Source organism: Dipodomys ordii, unplaced genomic scaffold, assembly GCF_000151885.1.
Source record: "Dipodomys ordii isolate 6190 unplaced genomic scaffold, Dord_2.0 Scaffold165, whole genome shotgun sequence".
Lineage (NCBI taxonomy): Eukaryota > Metazoa > Chordata > Mammalia > Rodentia > Heteromyidae > Dipodomys > Dipodomys ordii.
Window position 1 is genome coordinate 1,217,921 of NW_012267381.1, and position 12,874 is coordinate 1,230,794.

At 43.6% G+C, this 12,874-nt stretch overlaps 2 protein-coding genes across 3 annotated transcripts in view; both read right to left on the reverse strand.

Moving 5' to 3' along the window:
• The window catches only part of Mettl2a (methyltransferase like 2A), a 28,034-nt gene extending 23,363 nt beyond the window's left edge, over nucleotides 1-4,671 (reverse strand). Inside the window, exons 1-3 of one of the 2 annotated variants that reach the window (XM_013033251.1) lie at nucleotides 4,582-4,671; nucleotides 4,358-4,449; nucleotides 753-1,108 (exon numbers count right to left, since the gene is read on the reverse strand). In XM_013033251.1, the coding sequence (XP_012888705.1) occupies nucleotides 753-1,108; nucleotides 4,358-4,449; nucleotides 4,582-4,667 (534 nt within the window). In that variant the 5' untranslated portion in view covers nucleotides 4,668-4,671. The remainder of the gene's footprint in view (nucleotides 1-752; nucleotides 1,109-4,357; nucleotides 4,450-4,581) is intronic. The other variant, XM_013033252.1, reaches the window with a different exon arrangement.
• A 4,151-nt stretch (nucleotides 4,672-8,822) lies between these two features.
• Efcab3 (EF-hand calcium binding domain 3) overlaps nucleotides 8,823-12,874 on the reverse strand; it is a 24,542-nt gene continuing 20,490 nt past the window's right edge. The window contains exons 8-9 of the mRNA XM_013033267.1: nucleotides 12,583-12,705; nucleotides 8,823-9,369 (exon numbers count right to left, since the gene is read on the reverse strand). Coding sequence (XP_012888721.1) covers nucleotides 9,040-9,369; nucleotides 12,583-12,705 — 453 coding nt within the window. The 3' untranslated portion in view covers nucleotides 8,823-9,039. The remainder of the gene's footprint in view (nucleotides 9,370-12,582; nucleotides 12,706-12,874) is intronic.

Here is a 12,874-nt window from a genome sequence, read left to right on the forward strand (position 1 = left end):
AGGCCACCTTTGCTATGTGCCATTTTTCTCAGCCATTTTTATATACATTATCTCAATGCTTCTAACAACTATCGAGGTTTAGAGGCAGCAGCAGCAGTATCAGTACTCCAGGAGGGAAAGGGGCTTGTCTAACATCACACCACAAAGCACCAAAGGTGTAGCTCAGTGCTAAAGTGTCTGTCTAAAGGCACACACGGACACAAATCATAGCATAAAGCTCAATTCCAAGCCAAACCAGCTCCAAAATAAGCTCCCAGTGGAACTGATAGTATACTATTTGTTTCATTTCCATTATAATACCCACCTAGGTACTTATTCTTTTTTTTTTGGTTTGTGCTGGTCCTGGGGCTTGAACTCAGGGCCTAGATAGATGCTGTCCCTGAGATTTGGTGCTCAAGGTTAGCAATCTTCCACTTGAGCCAGAACTCCACTTCTGGCTGGTGGTTAATTGGAGATGAGTCTCATAGACTTCTCTGACTGAGCTGGCTTTAAACCACAATCCTCAAGTCTCAAGTCTCCTGAGTAGCTAAGATTACAGATGTTGAGCTACTGGCACATGGCCACCTAGGTACTTTCTTTCCCAGTTCAAATAATGGAAGTGATTCCAGGCCAATTAAATTTAAGTGTTAAATTGAGACAGTTTCAACAAACAGAACACTTTGGGATCATTAGCCTTTTTAATGCTATCTGGCAGGCAGGGTGACAGCATCACTAACTGTATGGTCCTCGTAAGGACCATAAATGAGGATTACCTCAAGTATTCTGTAGGTGGCTGAGGATCCAGGAAAGTCATCAGTACAAACCATCAGATGACTGAGTTTCTGAGTTACATCCTCTTCCACAGGAGGCTTCTGTATTTTATGTCCAAGGCTGGTAGAACACTTGTGTTGTTCTTTTATTGTTAAATCAGACCCGCTGTCACTGCTTCTACACTCAGGAACTTCATTCCTTTTGTTCTCCAAGTGCAAATCCTTCAGGTAATTTTCATTTTGTGTAGGCGCCAATTCAGGGAATTCGGTAAATAGCCAGTGTCTATCTTTGAAAAATCCATTTTCATGAATTTTGTAGAAGTCATTCCAGTACTTATGAGCATTGACCTCATAATCAACTGAAAATATTTCAGAAAGAATTTTAAGAATCAGTTTCAAAACATTTTTATTTATATCAAATGTCAGTTATTTTGCTTCACCAGTGTAACTTTGTACTAAAAGTATATTCAAATAGAGCTGCAGTCTCAGAGCTGAAGGCAGTTCTGAAGTAATTTTATTTATGCTGGTTACTATTATACGTTAAATGTTCTCTATTTCTGATTTTCAGAGCTTAATGTTTTAAAATACAATTTCACTGTTATCATTTCATAAGTCAGGTAATGAGAACATTTCATTTTTTGGGACAATGTCATGCCTTTTGTCACCTTCCCATTTTCTCCTTCTCTTCCCTGCCCACAGGTTATTTTCCACACAGTATATATTGAGTAGCATGATTGCATTTGTTTGCTTTTCCTCCATTCCTTTTTGCCCCTCCTTCCCTTTTCCCCCCTAAAACAACCACCACCACCACCACCACCATAAAACAAAAAAATCCACAATTACATTTCCTGGAATTAATTTTGATAAATAGCATTTGTCTCTCTGAGCTTGGCTAACCTCATTTAGCATCATTTGTTCTAGGCCATCCTGCAAATGACAAAGCAAATTCTTCCTAATAGATGAATAAAATTCCATTGTGCATATGTACCATATTTTACTGATCCGCTCATCTGCCAAAGAGCATCTGGCTGTTTTTATAACGAGGCTATTGTGAATAGGGAAGCTTAGTTTTTGCTTGAACTATTAGACAGTGAACTTATTACCTATCATTATCTTTTCACACCTTTAGACTATTGGAAAATTGTACAAGTAACAATCCCTGCCCATTTCCATATAAAATTAGGCAAAGAAAAATGTCTACTGCTTCTTTGGGCCATGCATAATACTTTTGTATTTGTAGACAGCTAATTTTCCCCCCTAAAGCATCATCAGCATTCTCTTTTATTCCTCCTCTTCCTTTAAACATTTTTTTTTGGGTCTGGTCATGGGGCCTGAACTCTGGGCCTGGGTGCTGTCCCTCAGCTCTTCAGCTCAAGGCTAGCACTCTACCACTTGAGCCACAGCACCACTTCTGGCTTTTTTCTTTTTGCTTATGTGGTGCTGAGGAATCGAACCCAGGGCCTCTAGCATGCAAGGCAAGTGCTCTACCACTGAGCCACCTTCCCAGCTCTAAACATTTTTAAAAAAAATATAAACTAAATGCCCCTAGGTTGTTCATGTAAAGTCCATGGATACCATTTAAGCAGCTATTCAACTATGTTCCTATCTGTGGTTACTTTAGAGTGTGGAGTCCAGCCATGAACTCAATATTACTAACAAATACTAAAAACGGAAACAAGGCTAAAAGAAAAATAGACAATAAAAAATTGTCTTCAAGTGAGAAGGGTTTTGATGAATCAGAGAGGAGGAACACATAGATTGTTTTTTCTTGTGTGTGTGTGTGTGTGTGTGCCAGTTCAGGGGCTTGAACTTAGGAAGTAGGCACTGTCCCTGAGCTTTTTGCTCAAGGCTAGCTCTCTACCACTTGAGCTTCTGCTACACTTCTGGCTTTTTTTGGGTGGTTAATTGGAATTTTAAGAGTCTCAGGAACTTTCCTACCTATGCAAGCTTCAAACAACCATCCGCTCTCAGTTTCCTGAGTAGCTAGGATTACAGGCATGAGCCACCAACACATGGAATTTTTTTCTGGAGGGGTAGGAGGGTGGGGGTAGGTCATGGGGCTTGAACTCAGGGCCTGGGCACTGTCCTTGAGCACTTTTGCTCAAGGCTAACACTCTACCACTTTGAGTAACAGCAACACTTCTGGTTTTCTGGTGGTTAATTGGAGATAAGAGTCTCTCTTTACTGCCCTGGCTGGATTCAAACCACTATCCTCAGATCTGTGTCCTAAGTAGCTAGGATTACAGGCCTGAGCTATCAGTGCCTGGCAGGATTTTTTTTTTTTAAAGAAAAGTGTTAAGGTGATTAGAACAATTTCAGATTTCAATGTATTGCTCTTTGCCAATACTAGTGCTACAGATGAAAAATAATAAAATATTTTTACTTTCACCATTGCTATTACTAACTGAATGCTTACCTTTTTGCAACATTCTTTCCCTTGTTCCTCCCTCATTCCTGGGGTCCCAGCACACAAGCTAGGTAAGCACTCTACTGCTTGAGACATATCTTCAATCCTTTTTTCTTCTTGAGATACCCTTCTTTATGTTTCCCAGGTCAGCCTGGAGACTCCTGAGACCAACTGATTTTCCCAAGTGGCTGGGCCTACACATGTAAACCACTGTCCCTGGCTGAAGTTTAACCATAAAAAAGAGGAAACTCGGGCTGGGAAGGTGGCTCAGTGGTAGAGCGCTTGCCTTGCAAGCCTGAGGCCCTGGGTTTGATTCCTCAGCACCACATAAGCAAAACAAGAAAGCCAGAAGTGGCACTGTAGCTCAAGTGGTAGAGTGCTAGCCTTGAGCTGAAGAGCTGAAGGACAGCACCTAGGCCCAGAGTTCAGGCCCCACAACTGGACCCCCCACCCCCCCCCAAAAAAGAGGAAACTGTGATACATGCTACTCATAAGTTCCTTTCACTTTATTTCGCCTGTCAAACTATAAACGGTGGATGTTTTTTAACTGTAATCTTATTGTATAAGACTCTCTTTCAATAGGCATTACTCTCAAATTCCTACTCTCAATTGTCAATTGGGACACAGAACAAACTAGTGTAGTCATAGTCTGGGATGTTCTACATTGAATAAACCTTCCACTTCAAGAGAGGCCTCTTTTTTCTTTGGTCAGGCCTATCACCATTCGGCTTCCAACATCTTTCCTGGGCAGAAGCCCTGAATACTGACCCCCATCAACCCAGAAGGTGCATAATCCCCGTTATTAGCCTCCTCTCTCAACAGAACTTAGAATCGGATCAATTAGGGAATCTACCCTTCACTGACAACTCTCAAAGTATATAAATCGTGGAGAAAGCACACCGTCTGAGATGACTATGAGACTGTAGGGTTGACATTTCCCAGTCGCATCGAACGATGAGTAACACAAGTCACCAGAAGAAAAAACAACGGTTAGTTAACCCTCCCTTAAATAAGAACCTGGAAAACCTTAAACTTCCCAACCCTGTGAGCCTCGCTGCGTGTTCCACGGCCTCCCTCATCTCCCCCTCCGTTCTATCCCGAGTTCTGCAGCCGGCCAGTAACAAAGGATCCCGGCGGCCGGTCGGCGGCCGCGTCCGGCAGTGCGTAGCGGCCGGTGCCCCGAGGGTCCGTCTGAGCCCACCTTGTCTCTCCGGGCACACGCGCTGGGTGCTGTTCTCCTGCACTTTCTTCTCCGCCGCCGCGGCCTGCTCTTCCGACCACTCCACGTTGTCCCTGAGAAAACCGAACGGCCGGCTTAGAGGCCTCGCGTTCCGAGTCGCCGGCCCGGGAGCGCCCGGTGTTTCTGAGGGGCCGGAGGCTTCCCGACTCGCTCGGGAGCCGCGAGACAAGCGGCCCGGCACTTACCAAGCATTGTGGCGGAACACATTCGCCGGGTCGCTCAGGAACCGGCTTCCGAACGCTTGCCTCTTCCCGTCTACGGGAGCCGCCATGATACCGGACCCGGAAGCGCCTTCCTGGCCGCCGCGCTTGAGCTTCCGGAAGTCCCGAGGTCAGCGCTGGGGGCGGCCGGGGCGGCGCCGAAGGCCCTGTGCTGGGGCGTGCTCTCAACTTGGGGTGGAGGGCTCCAGGGAAGAGGGCCGACTTGGTGATGTTATCCTGGGGAGGCCCTGGGGGACATGTCGCCTGGGAAGACGCTGGGCGACATTCCACTTGAGCCCCTCCCCCCCATTCAGTGTTGGGAGTCCTGACTAGGTTCACCAGTTTCCCTGGAGAGGGAGGGAGAGGGGAGGGAGGGAGGGGGAGAGAGAGGGAGAGAGAGGAGAGAGAGGGAGAGAGAGAGAGAGGGAGGGAGAGAGGGAGGGAGGGAGGGGGTGAGAGAGGGAGAGAGAGAGGGAGGGAGAGCAGAGGGAGAGAGAGAGAGAGAGGGAGGGAGAGAGGGAGGGAGGGAGAGGGGGCAAATCAGGATTTGAACTGAAGGGCTCGCACTTGCTAGGCTGCTGGCTCAGTGGCCCTCTATCACTTGAGTCATGCCCCCATTCCTCCTTCATGTCCCTACCCTCTCCACACTGACACTTGAACTGGGCCTGACGCTTTTGCTCTTTGGCTGGCGCTCTACCACCTGAGCCTAGCCTCCCACCCATCATCCCTCATTTTTTTTGGCGGTCATGGGGCTTGAACTCTAGGCCTGAGCACCGCCCCTGAGCTCTTCAACTCAAGGCTACAACTCTACCACTTGAGCCACAGCGCCACTTCTGGCTTTTTCTGCTTATATGGTGCTGAGGAATAGAGCCCACTGCCTCAAGCATGCAAGGCAAGCACTCTACCACTGAGCCACCTTCCCAGCCCCTTCCCTCATGTTTTAAGAGAGGAAAATTCTTAGGTCATGTTTAAAGATGTGAAGGTATCTGCATCCATTGTGAACTTGATAGCCAGAACTGAGGAAGGTAAGCAAATGGGAGAAAACAGCAATCACTGGACTTCTGTATATATACACACACACACCCACACACACCCACATATTCTTGGTGGGGGGAGTATTTTGGGTGTGGATATGAAAGCACATGAGGTTCACCCCACAAATGGACAAGTTATAAAAACTGTAACTACCTGCAACTAAGCTGGGCTTAATTATTACAATACAGAGCAATACATACATACACATATTTTGCAACGTTAATGCACTTCAGCTTACATTCTATTCCCATAATCACTACAATCTAGTTCTCAAAGGAAACTAGACGGAAGGATGTGATCAGTAAAATGGGGGTGACTTCCAAGTGATGAAGACAAAGTTATTAATTAGTACACTGGTGTTCCATTGTACGGAGTTTCTGCAGATAAAACTGAGGGAACAATGAGAGACTCAGGACTCACTGAAAAAGTGGGATCAGGCCATTTAAGCTATCCTAGTCATGAAAAAAATATGACAAGAATATATGGTTTTTTTTTTGTTGTTGTTGTTGTTTTCTTGCTGGTCCTGGAGTTTGAACTCAGGGCCTGGGTACTGTCTCTAAGTTTCTCTGTGCTCAAGGCTATTGCTCTACCACTTGAGCCACAGTGTTACTTCCGGCTTTTTCTGTTTATGTGGTACTCAGGAATTGAACCCAGGGCTTCATGCATGCGATGCAAGCACTCCATCTCTAAGCCCAAGAACATGTGCTTATTTGAAGACAAATACTTTTGTCATCCTAGTGGTTGTTTGAAACATTTTGAACGAACCTTTGAAAGAACCTTTCAAAAAAAAGGAAAGGGATTTTTCTGTCCTCATTAAGAATGCCCAATAGTTTGGAATATTAAAACATTTTTCTCTTTTTTTCCCCTTCTCCCTTCCCTTTTTTAAAGACAGGTCTCCCTGCTTCAGTGGCCCAAATATTGGAATTACATGGGTATGCTAGTATATTGTCACAGTGTGACCCTCCTTTGTGAAGTGTTTTTAAGTGTCCTGAACTTAACTTTACACAATTATCTTTGGTTTTCTTGTACAACTCATTTTTCTCCTGTTAAATCATCTAAAATTTTTCAGATGAAGTTTGGAAGATCAAGCCACAAGTTGTCAGCAGCATTAGACTAAGGTGACCATAGTGTTTCAGAGATGTGAATGGTCCCTCTTGTGGTAAGTAATGAGAACTCTTCTAGCTTAGTGGATGGTGTGGATTCAAAACTTGTAAAGGTTAAAAACTTATTCTGATTATTCCCTGGAGTGTTAGTTCAGGACAAGGATGGCTAATTATGTCATGCTTTTTCTTTCAGATCCAATCAGTGGGATGTTTAAACATGAACTTTGCAACAGAAGACTGGGGAAGAAGTATCCTGGTGACTTTGTTCAATTTAAGATAAAGTCCGAGACAATTATATAAACTAGCTTACACATGGACTGGAAGGTGGCTCAGTGGTAAAGTGCTTGCCTTGCATGCATGAGGCCCTGGGTTTGATTCCTCAGCACCACATAAGCAGAAAAAGCTGGAAGTGATGCTGTGGCTCAAGTGGTAAAGTGCCAGCCTTGAGCTAAAGAGCTGAGGGACAGCACCCAGGCCCAGAGTTAAAAAAAAATATAGTTTACACATTTTTTTTCTTTTTTCCCTTCTTTTTTCTTTATGTTATTTTTTAGATAGTGTCTTGTTTTTGTTCAGGCTGGCAGATGACCATGATCTCTTGGTCTCTTACATAACTAGATTGACATATGCATGTTGCCATGTCCAGTTTGTTGATTGAAATGAGTTCTCAATAACTTTTTGTTCAGTTTGGCTTTTAATTGTGATTCTTCTGATCTCTGTCTCCTGAGAAGCTAGGGGGTACAGACATGAACTCCTGTGCCTGGATTATTTTTATTTTTTTGAGGCAAGGTCTCAACTCTGTAGCATAGGCTGACCCAGAATTTGAGAATCTCTTGCCTTTACCTCCTGAGGGCTGAGATTATATCATCAAACCTTATTTTCTTATTAACAAATATATGTTCATCATAAAGTATTTAGGAGACACAAAACAAGAAAACATTGTGTCTTACACTTTAACACATTAATACCTTTTTATATCCTTTTAATCACTCTTAATGTATGAAAGTAACAATTTTAAGTTAAAATAGTCTTAGAACAAACTGTATTGTGCATTGCTTTATTAATTAATTTAGTGGAATTTGGGATTGACTCCAAGGCTTTGTGTACACGAGGCAAGTATTTCCATTTGAGCCACACCACTAGTTTGTTTTGCTTTTTTTTTAAATTGGTCATGGGGCTTGAACTCTGGGCCAGAGTGCTGTCCCTCAGCTTTACAGCTCAAGGCTAATGCTCTACCACTTAAGCTACAGGGCCACTCCTGGTTTTCTGATGGTATATTGGAGATAAGAGTTTCACGGAGTTTCCTGCCCAGGCTGGCTTTGGACCATGATCCTCAGATCTCAGCCTCCTGAGTAGCTAGGATTACAGGTGTGAGCTACCTGTGCCCGGCTTGTTTTACCTTTTTAAGCTTACTTTCAGATAGAGTCTCCAGATAGTCTTCAGTGAGACCCAGTCTCTTGGTGCTGGTGACTCACACCTATAAACCTAGCTACTTAGGAGGCTGAGATCAGAGTTTTATAGTTCCAAACCTGCCCAGGCAGGAAAGTCTGTGAGACTCTTATCTCCAAGTAACCACCAAAAAACTGGAAAAGTGAAACTGTGGCTCAAAGTGGTAGAGCAATAGCCTTGAGCACAAAAGCTCAGGGCTAGTGACAAGGCCCTCAGTTAAGGCCCTACAACTCACACACACACACACACACACACACACACACACACACACACACTAGTGATAAACACCCTGGCAACTAGGTAATTTTATATATCCATGTTGTTGTTTTTAGGAATAATTTCTAGAAATGGAATTAGTGAGTCAATACTTCTAATTAACCATTACTAACCCAGAGGCATTTTAGCTGTTCATTGTTACATAGCTATACCCTAGAACAGGGCCCGGTTTCAAGTGTCCTGAGGGGCTGTGATAACCCCTAAAATTGAAAGGTTATTGTCATCCTTAGCCTCTGGTCTCTTTCATGAACACTGAAAAAGCCTAATTCCATTTATGCTCACCGAAAGCTCAGAAACTTAATGCATAAGGGTCTTAGGAAATTCTGCTGAGGCAGTTTTAATCCAGGTAGGGGCAGCAGAGAGCAACTGGCATTTTTAGCAAGGATGTTATCTATCTACTTGGCTAATACAAATTTAGGACAGCATAATCATTTTATGACGTAAAGTTTTTTTACTGGTCAGAATTCAAAAGATGTCAAAATTCCATCTGCTAAGAATGTGCTAGACAAAAGCAAGAAATCAGAATTTTGATAACTTATGAAAAAGTAGTTTTTGATGAGCTGTTTAGAAAAATGTAGAATTTTCATTGTCGAAACCCTTTGAAACCTTTCCTTTTTCTTTTTCTTCCAGTCTCTATGTCACCTTCGCTGATATCTGATGAGGAAGAGAATGTGGAGCTGTTGGAGGAGAGATTTTTGTTTATGTAGGCATCATGTAACCGTAAATCCTTAGCAGAAAGTAGTTCTTGGCAGACATTCCAGGACCAAGTGTAAGTAGAAAAGGTGTTATAAAAGGTCTCATTTCCACTTTCTAATCCAACCAGATCCCCTCGGATCTTCCGCCAGAGATTTAGCATTTCTTTCCGGTGTTCAAGAGCAATTCCTAAATGATAGGTGTCTGTAGCTGTCTTCACCTGCAACAAGAGCATACATTTACTGTAGTTATCTTCAAATACATTTGATTTGTGCTAGCTTTGAGCAAAGCAGCTAAAGGAAAGTGTCCAGGCTCTGAGTTCAAGCCCAGATTCAGTACACACACACACACACACACACACACACACACACACACACACACACACGAAGAAGGGTGGAACAGTGTTGGGATAATTGGTACCCATTTCAGTTTGGGCAGGGAGAACCAGTGGAAGAATATGCTGAGTAAGTCCTTAAGGATTTGATAAACCTGAGGGAATGCTGATTGGAAGGTGTTCCAGGGAGAGGAGGCTGCATAAACAATGGTTGACAGTAAACATGCTAGATTTGGTGGGGAGGGTTCAGATAGTTTTCTAGTGTCCTGTTTTTTTGTTTTTGTTTTTTGGTTGGTCATGGGGTTTGAACTCTGGGCCTGGGCACTGTCTCTGAGCTCTTCAGCTCAAGGAAGGACTCTATCACTTGAGCCACAGTGCCACTTCTGTTTTTTTTCTGGTGACTAATTGGAGATAAGAGTCTCATGGAGTTTCCTGCCCAGGCTGTCTCTGAACCACAATCTTCATATCTCAGCCTCCTGAGATCCTAGGATCCTGAAATCCTAGGATTGCAGGCGTGAGCCTGGGAAGGAAGGAGTAATGATGGAGAAGAAGCAGGACCTTAGACATGTTATTGATATCAGTGTAGATGGGGAGATCTCTTTCCTTGTTTCTGAAATTTATCTTCTAGTGAGCTACTGTTCCTGATGCAAGAGAGACAAATCCCTCAGTTATGTGGATAACTGAAAAACTTTGCCACTACTGACAGGGAAGCATTTATTCTTTCTTTTTTTCCTTTCTTTCTTTCTTTCTTTTTTGCCAGTCTTAGAGCTTGAGCTCAAGGGCTGGGCACTGTCCCTTAGCTTCTTTTGCTCAAGGCGAGCACTCTACCACTTGAAACACAGTGCCACTTCCGGCTTTTTCTGTTTATGGGGAACTGAGAACTCAAACACAGGGCTTCATACTTGCAGGTAAGCATTCTACCACTAAGCCACATTCCTAGCCCTGAAACATTTATTCTTAACCAGGACAATGTTCTGATCTTCAGGTTAGATCATGAGCAGTATGGAGAATGGTCATGGGAGAGCAGCTACAGAGAAGATAACCACAAGGATGGAAGCTGTTATCTAGACAAGAGCCATGGAGAGCCTCTGCTAAGGCAAAGGTACTAAGGGTAGAGTGAAGGGAACAGTCTCTAGACAGAAGCTGGATTGTGGTGGGTATGAGGAATGAGGAACAATGCCTATGTTCAGAATGCCTCCTGGCCTTTTAGCTACAGTGACTAAGTCTATGGTGGTCCCAACAACTACCACACAGAGTCCATAGGGGAGAGCCAGACTGATGCAGAAGATGGTGATTGGTATTGGACACGATAAGTCTGAGTGGGAAGTATTTATAAGTTGGTCAGTGAGATAAAGCACAGGAAAAGAAGTATAGGCTAGGAACAAATTCAGTGGTTATCATTATATAGATGGCAAACTGGGAAACAGGAAGATATATTGAAATAGCCCAAACACTTTCCCTAGCTGTTTCTTCACCTGACACTGAGATCCAGTGTTCTGCTATGTCTGGGTACCTGGGGACTGAGCCTCTGGCTCTACTCAGCCTCCATTTATTCTACTGCATGATACGGCATGATGAGCTCAAACCTTTGTGAGCAGTTTTGAAGTGCTAAAGTCCTATTTATCCCAATGTGCTACTCCTCCTTGTCCATTTCCTCCTTGGTGACTTCCTTGTGCATTCCAAACTTGCTAAAGTTAGGAGCTGTGTTTTCCTCTCATGCTATCTCATCTCAGAACTCTTGGCTAACCATTTACTGAACAAATGAATGGATAAAATACATATGCAGTAAGATGAGTAGCACAAGACTAGAAAGCTGGGCATGTCAGTACTAGAGGAATTCAAGAAAGAGAAGAGAGAGAAGAGCACACATGGCCACAAGGACTGAAGATTCAGTGTGTAAAAGGCAAGCAAGTAGAGAGTTTGCTCATTAGTAACAAATGCCAAAGGGAGGCAGCATAATGTAACACCTGGTCTTTCTCTGAAAAGGTAGCAATGTTGCTAAGACAGGGCACACAGTAGACCGGCAGCACAGAGTTGTGCTTACAGGTGTGTGTTTTAGAGCCATTCTGCTCATAATCCTTGATAGGTACTTCCTGGCTGGGTGCCTTTGAGCAAATCATTTAATCATTCTCTGCATACTTGTGAACTGTGAAGGAATTTTTTTTTTTTTTTTTGGTCGGTTGTGGGGCTTGAACTCTGGGCCTGGGCGCTATCCCTTAGCTCTTCAGCACTTGAGCTACAGCGCCACTTCCTGTTTTCTAGTGGTTTATTGGAGATAGGAGTCTCACGGTCTTTCCTGCCTGGGCTGGCTTTGAACCATAATCCTCAGGTCTCAGCCCCCTGAGTAGCTAGGATTATAGGCGGGAGCCACCAGTGCCCGGCTCTGTGAAGGAATTTTTTTTTTTTAGTTTTTTAATATTTTTTTGGGTCCGGTCGTGGGGGCCTGAACTCTTGAGCTTTTCAGCTCAAGGCTAGTGCTCTACCACTTGAGCCACAGCCCCACTTCCGGCTTTTTTCTTTTTGCTTATGTGGTACTGAGGAATTGAACCCAGGGCCTCATGCATGCAAGGCAAGCGCTCTACCACTGAGCCACCTTCTTAGCCCTGTGAAGGAATTTTTATAGTGCCTGTTTCTGGGAGTTTGTGATAATGAAATGAGTCTTTACCTGTAGAATACCCATGGAATACCTGTAGAGCTCAGTGCTGGACAGGAAGTGCCTGTCAGCTACTAATATTCTTGCTCTTGCACCAATAATGCTGCTTTCATTCATACATTATGGTTTACCAAGTATACCACTCAGTCTCTGTGGTTTACTACCTTAATTAGTTTGTTATTTCCAGCATACAACAAATGAATGTCCCAATAATAATGCTGACTGCAGCTTCATAAATGATTAACAGGGTGAATCATAACCCTTGACATTTTAATCTATTTGTTTATGCAAAGAAATGTTATTACAATGGATAAAAATGAGAACCTATCTTGTCTCATTTTGAAGACAAGGTACCAATAAAGATTCTGTAGGTTTATAAGGTGGTGTTGAAGTGGAAGGCCCTTTGCCAGTGCTTTCTGGGAAGGCTTTCTACAATGAGTACTCACCTGCGGCTTAATAGCAACGGCATCAGACACTGTCCAACTATGCTTTTTCTTGAATAATTGGTCGATGGCAAGGATTTCATCTGGATAGCGTGAGGCAGAGCTCACTGGCTTTATATGTGCTGCCTGTAATGCACATTTTAAAAGAAGGTATGGGATACATGAATTACACAGCAAAAACAGTGAGCCGGGCGCCGGTGGCTCATGCCTGTATTCCTAGCTACTCAGGAGGCTGAGAGCTGAGGATCAAGGTTTAAAGCCAGCTTGGGCAAGATAGTCTTATTTCCAATTAACC